The following is a 9,483-nucleotide window of genomic DNA, read 5'->3' as shown; positions in this document are numbered from 1 at the left end:
TGTCAAACATTTATTTGAAATAGAAATCTTCCAGTACTGGTATTGTTCTTGTCAATTACCTTTACAAAAATGTCAAGTTGACATGTATTCGATGGGGATATTTCACCCAAAAATAAAAAGAACAAAAAATCTTACCCAATTTTATCTTTTTAAATTATGTATTTTTTCTTTTATCGCACCACAGGAACATCACATGATCAAAAACTCATAATAAATAGTAAGCAAGCACTGTGTCATGTGAACATGTATACGCTGACTGGCACGTTTATTAGGAACACCTTTACAACAAGCTATTAAATGGATAATTCATACAAAAATTAACACTCTCTTTCAAATAATACCAAACCTTTCTATATTTCCTTTTTCTGTTGAACACAAAGGTTTTTAAAAATGCTGACCTGTAACCCTTGACTTCCATAGTTGTTTTGCTCATTATTAAAGTCAATAGTTACAGGTTTTCAGCATTTTTCATTTAACTTATTTTGTAATCAACAGAAAAAAGAAACTCCAACAGGTTTGGAACTAGTGAAGGATGAGTAAATGATGACCGAATTTTCAGTTTTAGGTGAACTATCCTTTTAAAACAAATACCTAACCAGCCAATCTTACAACAGCAACTGAATGCATTTAGGCACATAACTTTGACCAAGATGATCTACCTAAAGTCAAACTGGAAAGGAAAGCTGATTTAATTTTCTTTTTAAGCATGGTGTGGATGCTGGTGCCAGACAGGCTGGTTTAAGCATTTCAAAAACTGCTGATCTTCTGGGACTTTCAAGAGCGTTTTAACTGACCATTTCCATCCTTTTATGACCACAGTGTGAATCTTGTGATTGGCTTCTTCCAGCAGGATAATGCACCATGACACAAAGCTCAAATCAGATCAAACTGGTTTCTAGAAAATTGCAATGAGTTCTCTATACTCAAATGGCTCTCAACAGTCACCAGATCTCCTACCATTAGAGCACCTTTGAGGTGTGGTTGAAAGACAGATTTAAAGATAGTTCACCCAAAAATAAAAATGTACAGTTTTGACTCACTATAAGGTCATTGAAGGGGTAGGCAATTAAGAATCTTTAGAAGAAATTTAAAGAAGATTTTTAGATGAATCCGTGGTCCTTGGTGATTTTTATAATACATGTCAATGATCACCAGCGTTTAAGATTAAAAATAAACACAAATGTAACTTCTTTACATTATTATAAGCTTTAATCAACAGCTTTTTTTTTGGAAAAATTTATTTTTGATAGGAATTTTACCATTTTTGCAGGATACATGTTTAAAAATATTTCCTTTAAAGTCTCTCTAGATACAAATCGTTGTCTAATATCATTAAAAACTAATGTCCATTAGTGAGTCTTGTGTCTGATACAGCATCTTGTGTAAACAACCGCATCATGTCATAAAATTGTTTAATTTTCTTCCTAATATGGTTGGATTTCAAAACATTTATTTTGTTGAGCACTAATTGCATTCTGCTTGCTATTTTTAAAGAATATAGCCTTTTATAAGTGGCTTTAAATCTGAAGGTGGGCACTCCTTTATTCTTACAGTTAGAGCCGTTTTGGCAGCTTTTCTGCTCTTTCATTTCCAAATAAGCCAAAATGTCCTGGGATGCAGCAGAAAACTATAGTATAAAAGCTCCTTCACTTTAATAAAAACGTCAATATCAATAGAATCCTCAAGTTTAATAGTAAAATGATAAAAATAATAAATTTGTGTTTTTGAGTTTTTTTGTGTTCCAGAGCCAAAAATAGAGCCTCAGCTTCAGAATATGGATCTGCAATACAGATACCACAATGTAATCGACACATTACAATCGCAGAAACATGACTATCATTTTTGATCCACCTGTCTATATAGAATTATTGAGGTTACATAAATGATGTTGGAGATTTTTCTCAAAATGTAACTTGGGCTGTAACCTGGGCTGTGATTGCACAAAATGCTCCAACTGCTATAATTATGCTTGCAGAAATTAATCCATTCTGATTATTCCATTGATCAATGAATTCATGTCTGAGCTCATGAGTGCCAAGAACCGTTTACCAAGGCTGTGGATTAAATTTAATAATATTTGCAAATAATGTTCAGTTTCATGTTCAAACTGATCGTTTTACTTTATCGGACCTCGATTGATTTAGACTTGTTTGTTTGTGTGTGTTTATTTTTAATCTCAAAAGCAGGTGACCATTGACTATACAAATCACCATTGATCAAAGAAATCTCCTCTTCAATGCCCTGAGGGTGAGAAAATTACCCGTAAATTGTAGTTTTTAGTTGTTAAGTATTGTTCTCTTTGATGCAGTACCAAGCAGGTGTCCCTAGTGTCCCAAGTGGCTAGTGAGTGTCAATTCCCAGAATGACTGTTTGTGGTGCTGCTTATACATGTTTTTCCACAGTTTTCTCATTAGAGTACGAAATTAGAAAAGTTGTAAATTTGATAACAGCAGCAAAAAGCACCATCTGGACCTGTGGCAGAACAGCTGATGTTTTACTACAGCATCTATTTCTAATGTTTAGGGTTTCACAACCTTTATCTAGGGGACTGATTGCATCAGTTTTACCACACCTGGGTTTCTCATTTCATTTACCAATGCTTAAAGCATAGAAGATATAAGTTCTGAAATACACTGATGTCAAGCTGTGGTGGACAAAGGGGAAAAATTGGCTGCAGCAGAGCAAATGTAACTAGTACATCATAGACTTTAGTTTTTTCCTGCATATGCTGTGAAGCTGCAAACTAATAATAAAACATAAAAAGGCTATGCTATATAATAGGGCTGCATGATATTGGAAAGAAAATATTATGTTTTCTTGCATTATATACTGCAATATAAAATACATTCCATATATAGAATTTATTATTTCAAAATGGTTAGGGTGATTTAAAGGGGAATGCATCTGCATGAATTACATTAAAATAGTTACAATTCTATTTAACCCAGATTTTAAGGGGGTATAAAACATACAAATAAGTAAAAAAGTGCACAGTTAAACACAAATATTTAACCCTTGTGTTTTGTTCAAATTGACTACACGTTTGTTATGTGCGTGGCTGTATTTGCCCCATTGACTTACAATATATAGACATGTTTGAATTGCAAAGCATCAGTTAACCCTGATGTTCAACATGGCACTGTTGCCATGGCACTGTTAACACATTAAATAGGCCTGTTCAAAACCTTTTTGAGTAAGATAGGGTGTTTAATAGAGTAAAACAGCAAATTATAGTGTGCGTGCATAAATACACTTACTTTGTTCTGACAGCTGAGCTGTTTTTTTTTTTTTTTTTTTTTTGCTTTTCTCACACATATCAAGGTAAGTGTGCAAAAGTGTCTCACACACACCCACACTATACTCCGTATAACCATAAGCTTCAGAAACTAAGCTTTTTTTTTTATTTGTAAATTTACCTCTTCCCAACAGGGAAAACCAGCAACAATCAAGAATGTATGATAATATGGTGGATTTGCAATCAAAAAAATATCACTATAATGGAAGTAAATGGGGCAAAAACAGCCACGAACATAACAAAAAGTGTATTGGTAATTTGTTTTACAATTTTCAAAGCATTTTCCAAAAATGTGTGTCACCAAAAATTATTTCATTTGCTGAAACAGAGAAAGTTGTGGCCAAATTAAGACTCAAAGGGCGTACTCACACTATTTACAGTTGCCTTGAACCGGGCCAAAGCACGCTTGTCCCCCCTCCCGTTGCTCCCGACGGCCCTCACTCACATTACATTCGGGCCTGGGCACGCTTAGGTCATCGATGATGCGCTGTTCAGTAAAGAGGCGCTCTCGCTTAGCACAATGGGGATTTATTTAGTTAAATTGTTTTAGTCGTTTGATATGCAGTGACACGCAGTCAAATATTTGGCAGAACAGATCAGCCACTTTTAACACTCATAAACAATCAAAAAGTCCTCGTGCTGCAGGAATTAGGAGGTTTGCTAAAGATGCAGCTGTTGTGCAGTGGGGGGTTTGCGTCTTTAATAATCTACGACTGTTTGCGTTCATTAAACATTAAGAATGATTAATAAATCCATACAAAACAGTGCCGTAAAAGTCACGTCTCGTCTTCAGTTTCGGGCTCAGGCGCGCTTAGCACTCATACTATAAGCATACCACGCCAAAGCTCAAGAGAAAAGCGCTCTGGCACACCTCTTCCAACCGGGCCAGGGCTGGCCAAGTGAACTGTGCCTGAGCCTGATTCAGCGCACTCACACTTTTCAAACAATCCAGGAAACAGGCCAGGGCACGGTTCAAAATGCATAGTGTGAGTAGGCCCAAAATCACCACAAAGGGGATGAAAAATCCAATCTAAAATGACACTTGGAAGCCTTCACTATTAGCTACAAATGTTATTGTTTCTTGTGCCTGGATGCTTTAAACTTACTTGATATGTTTAACAGTCAAAACTCATGCAAATTATAAACTTTAAATCCACAATGATTAAACTTTGCTATTAAACTACAAGCTTTTGGTCGACAATAACCCATACTTTACATTGAAAATCATGCGATGTGACTATTGCAGATGTACACATTGTGATATCGATGCTTAGACAATACTGTGCAGCCCTACTATGTAACATGCATAGCAGACACAAGCAGAGAGAAATCGAATATTGGTTTTGCTAAGGAAGACATCTTCAACAACAAATTAACATATACTTGTAGTGTAGTGAAGAATGGTGACCCAAAAGCAGCACAGTGAATCTTGTGATCCGACTCAGCATTAGTGTGATAATGGCCAGAGAAAGCTGAACTTTACTTACTGCGGTGAGGTGTGAATTTGCTGGTAAACACTGTATACTTCTTGAATACTGCGTTCAACCTTTCTCTGGATTTAATGATAAGACAGGAAACACAAAATGTGGAGGTGAGAACACCAAACAGAAAATGTGAAAACAACAAGCCTATGACATGCAGAACAAAAGGATGCACTATGGCTGATGCTGACTGTGTATTATAAGTGTGGCTGATATCGCATTCTGTTCACATTACGTCAGTGTCACACAAAAACAATCAGTTGGGTTTAGGTCTGCACGATTTTGGAAAAAACTGACATTTCGATAATTGTTTTTCTCAGCGAGATATATTCCCCAATATATATAATTCACACAATTCCTCCAGATTACTTAAATAGTTGTCTTTGGAAAGTCATTACTCTAGAGTGATATGGATGATTTTGTATGAAAGTAAAATATAAATATATTTTTGCAAGTTATAATATACATATAATAAGCAAACTACTGTCATGAATAAACACAATGGAGCAAATATTAAAGTAAAATAAACAGTGCTTTGAGGTTTACTGGGAAGAGTCTAACGGTATTCGAGTACATAAATTGAATAATCAAATGTAAAAGAGCATTGCATAGTCTTCATCATAAATAATACAACACAATGCATCGTTATTAGACTTCTTAATTATCTTTATATTCTCTTAAAATGCTCACAAATGTCGTAAAAGACGATGAATATTTTAAACTTTCACTCTATAGTGGTTAAGTTATGTGTCTCCACAAATCTCATGCGTTTTGACCTGTGAATTCTGGTCATCTATAATCCCAACTCAACATTGCATATCTTGCAATGTGACTATTGCTGACACTCACATGTTGCAATATCGATGCTATGACAATATATTGTGCACCTCTTGTTGGGTTTTATACATTTATTAGAAATCTGAAGGACGACTAGTGCATACTAGAATTTCAGTCAGTACATTATTTTGTACATTACTTTTAAATCACAGATGTAGCATTCAGCCTTAATTAAATACAGAGAAAATCAAGACCTAATTTTTCGTGACTCAATTAAAGATATAAAAAAGCAATAAAAGGAATTAATGGAATTGAAAATGGAATTGAATGCAGTGCTTCTTGTCCGATCGGAGACCCAACTCATATCATATATCTATCAAACAGTGACGGTCACTGATTTTTAAAAAAAATTAGACATAAATGTGACAGTTTTATAATGGAAAGGCTACAGAAAGCACTGAGGCTGGCTGAAATGAAAAGTCTGTGTGCATAAACCCCATTGTTTGCTTAATAGCCCCTTAATGTATCATCAAGAGTTTAAACTGATTCGACAATCTACATAGCAAAAATATCTACTGAATTAAATCAAAAGGGAATATTATATTTAGTTTTTGTCTATTTTTCCTTTTTTTGCAAAACAAAAATCTTCTTTAATCTTCTATTGCGGGAAAAGGTCACCACCGACATTTTGGTTTGTCGTTTTTGGGTGAACTATCCCTTTGGTGTAGTCAGAAACTGTCTGATACACGTGTTGGCATCTCTAAAAATCACTGATATTTCCGAAACTACTGGCTTAATAACTTCTGATGGCGAACGGTCAATCACCCATGCAGAGCAACACAACAACAGTGCAGTATGAGCAGATTCTCGTTATATGACAATATTTTATGTTGTTTTTCTTCTTTTATCCAGGATGTCTGAATTAAAATCAATTTAGATAAACTACTAAAATGAATCTGTTTCGTTTACACTACGGTATTAGTATAATTACATCCCGCACGTGCAGAGCCCACTACTGTCTCCATCAGCACAGCATCAGTAAATAGACAGTTAGCTCTGCGCTAATACCAATTAGCTAACTAATACTAAGAGTTAAGCTCACCTGCTCTCTCGAGGTCACCGTTTGCAAGCCGTCATCATTGAAAAGCTCAGAGGAGTGCGATTCCTGAAAGCATCGCAGGGATGGAGGCGCCTCTTCCATGATGAGCTCTCAAAACTCATGCACTGGGACAGAAAGACAGCAGTTTTCCAGCAAGGCAAGTGTCAAGATCGCGTGGGCGGGGTTTCCTCAACCGAGTCAAGTGACTTCGAGCTCAAGTACGGAAAGCCTGAAGGCACAGTTGAGCAAACGGCGACGGTGATGCGAAACGGTTCTCTCAAACTGTTCGGTTCAGATAAGAGTCGGAGATTCTTCGACGTCATGACGCAATACGTTTCACGTCGTTTTTGAACATATGGTAATATTTTTGATAATCCAGGAATGCTATCCCGGTCCTATTCAAAGAACTTATATATTCCAACCTTTTTAATATGAATTTAGTTAAAAAAATTATATGCAAATATTTGACATTTCCTCTTCCTCCAAAACACAAAGAAGTACATTTTAAAATTCTGTATGATATTTACCCTGCAAAAAAAGTTTCTGAGAAAAAGATTTAATGTGAATTGTAATGTTTGCCAATTCTGCAATAGTGATATTGAAACTGTTAAGCATTTATTTGTTGTAATTTGGTTAATCTTTTCTGGTCTGATGTGGACAACTGGATAAAACAATATATTTCAAGGTTTCCTTGTTGGGACATTGTGAAGTTTGGAGTACATTTGAGTAGCAAAGATGATGACTTAACTGCAAATTGTTTACTCATTTTACTTAAATTCTTCATTCACAAAATCCTCAATTGATTGTGTTTAAAAAGGAGTTTGCCACCTATGTAGAAGCTTTAAAAATAATGAAGGGTGAGAAGGCAAAACAATTGTATGATTTGTTTCTAGAGTATGGTTTTATTTAACCCCTTAACAGAGTTTCTGTTTGATGTCTGCACGGTATGTTGTTCTTTTTTTTCTTTTGTTAAGTTGTTATGTACATTTTATTTTGTTCAATTTTATGGTTTTGCATTTGATTTACTGTATATCTGACATGTCTCAGTCAGTTTATATATATATATATATATATATATATATATATATATATATATATATATATATATATATATATATATATATATATATATATGAGAATCTTAACTGAGGAAAAATACAAATAAGGAAAGAGTTTTTTTTTGTTTTGTTTTTTAACTGATCCACAGGTTTATCCTGTCAAAAAAGTTTACAGTCAAGTTTACAGTTGACACTGACATACATTTACTTTTGTAACATCATTACATTCAGGAGTTTTGTAATAATGTTTTGATATTTTAACTCAGACCCCACAAATGAAAATAAAGTTTTTAAAATAAATGTAATTATTTTCTTAAGCAAATATTACATTCACAAATGTAAAATGTAAAAAAGAAAACCTGCCTTTGTGTTTTTTTTAAGAGAGCTTTATAAACTGTCTAAATATGCTCTGGGTCAGCACGGTGATGCAGTTGGTAGCACAGTTGCCTCACAGCAAAAAGGTTGCTGGTTCGAGCCCCAGCTGCGTCAATTGGCATTTCTGTGTGGAGTTTGCATGTAGCGGTTTCTTCCAGGTGCTCCGGTTTTGCCTGCAGTCCAAAAATATGCGCTCTAAGTGAATTGAATAAGCTAAATTGGCCGTAGTTTGTTTAAGCATGCAAGAGTGTATGGGTGCTTCCTATAGTGTTGGGTTGTGGCTGGAAGGGCATGCGCTGCTTAAAACATATGCTGGATAAGTTGGTGGTTAATTCCACTGTGGTGACCCCTGATTAATAAAGGGACTGAGCCGAAAAGAAAATTAATGAATGAAGTTATCAATTTAATTATGAGTTTATTAATTAAGTTTGTTTTTAATTATATTAATTCATATTTTAGTTTACCCAAAAATTTAAATTTACTGTTAATTTATGTACTCTGCATGTTCTGGGCATTGGTGTTTTTTTTCTACAGTAAAACATTAAAGATCTTTAATTGAAAATGATCATTTAAGTAAAAAACAAACAAACAAACATACAAGCAAAACAAAATGAATGACTTTTGGGTATTCATTGAAGTTATATGAAGCGAAACAGTTGATTTGTGCAAGAAACTGAACTTTTATTACAATATTTATACCTTTAAATAAGCCTCTGCAAAAGGTATCATTAAAAAAGTACTGTTTTCCTCTCACTTAAAGCTTTTTTTTTTATAACAGCACTTAAAATCAGGGAGCATAAAGCTTCAGTTATAATACATTATTGTTTTTGTGCACTGTAACAATAATCTCTCACACACATAAATCTACCAGTACTTATAAAAAATAATCCTGATATTCATATCAACACACACATTTATATAATTACATAATTTTTATTCATTCATAATTTTAATTATTTAAAGCCAATTTTAACTTTTAACAAACTAAAAAGCAAAAATATTACACATTTTACTATAATAAAATAGTTAATAAAAATAGAATCCCATATTTAAAAAATAATGCTGTTTTTTATTTAATTGCTTTCAATAATGCAAATATAATAGCTTCAAATCTAGATAAGTTTGCTTTGAAAGTCCTGAGATGTTCCTAGTATAAACAGATTTATGAAAGAAAGAGAAGGTGAATTTTTTTTCTTTTTTTTTTAAATAGAAATACACATTTGTACCATTTTATGCTGTTTAAAATGCACCAAAACAGCCAGAATGATCACACAAAAATATTGATGAATAGTTCAATCCAGTTTTGCGAACCGATTCAGTTGATTCATATGGAAAGATTCGACTCATCCGTTCTGACTCGATCACGATTCTCGCATCACTAATTATAACAGCCATCAT

At 34.0% G+C, this 9,483-nt stretch overlaps 2 protein-coding genes across 3 annotated transcripts in view; one reads left to right on the top strand and one right to left on the bottom strand.

Annotated features, from left to right (window-relative positions):
* The window catches only part of fntb (farnesyltransferase, CAAX box, subunit beta), a 23,780-nt gene extending 16,952 nt beyond the window's left edge, over positions 1-6,828 (bottom strand). The window contains exons 1-2 of one of the 2 annotated variants that reach the window (XM_021468366.3): positions 6,656-6,828; positions 4,783-4,847 (exon numbers count right to left, since the gene is read on the bottom strand). In XM_021468366.3, the coding sequence (XP_021324041.1) occupies positions 4,783-4,847; positions 6,656-6,754 (164 nt within the window). In that variant the 5' untranslated portion in view covers positions 6,755-6,828. 2 annotated transcript variants of the gene reach the window in all.
* Positions 1-9,483, top strand: part of rab15 (RAB15, member RAS oncogene family) — a 48,222-nt gene that overhangs the window by 20,319 nt on the left and 18,420 nt on the right. The window lies entirely within an intron of this gene.

This window comes from Danio rerio, chromosome 20 (assembly GCF_049306965.1).
Source record: "Danio rerio strain Tuebingen ecotype United States chromosome 20, GRCz12tu, whole genome shotgun sequence".
Classification (NCBI taxonomy): Eukaryota; Metazoa; Chordata; class Actinopteri; order Cypriniformes; family Danionidae; genus Danio; species Danio rerio.
The sequence above is the reverse complement of the archived record's forward strand: the minus strand, read 5'-3'. Positions and strand labels throughout refer to the sequence as shown.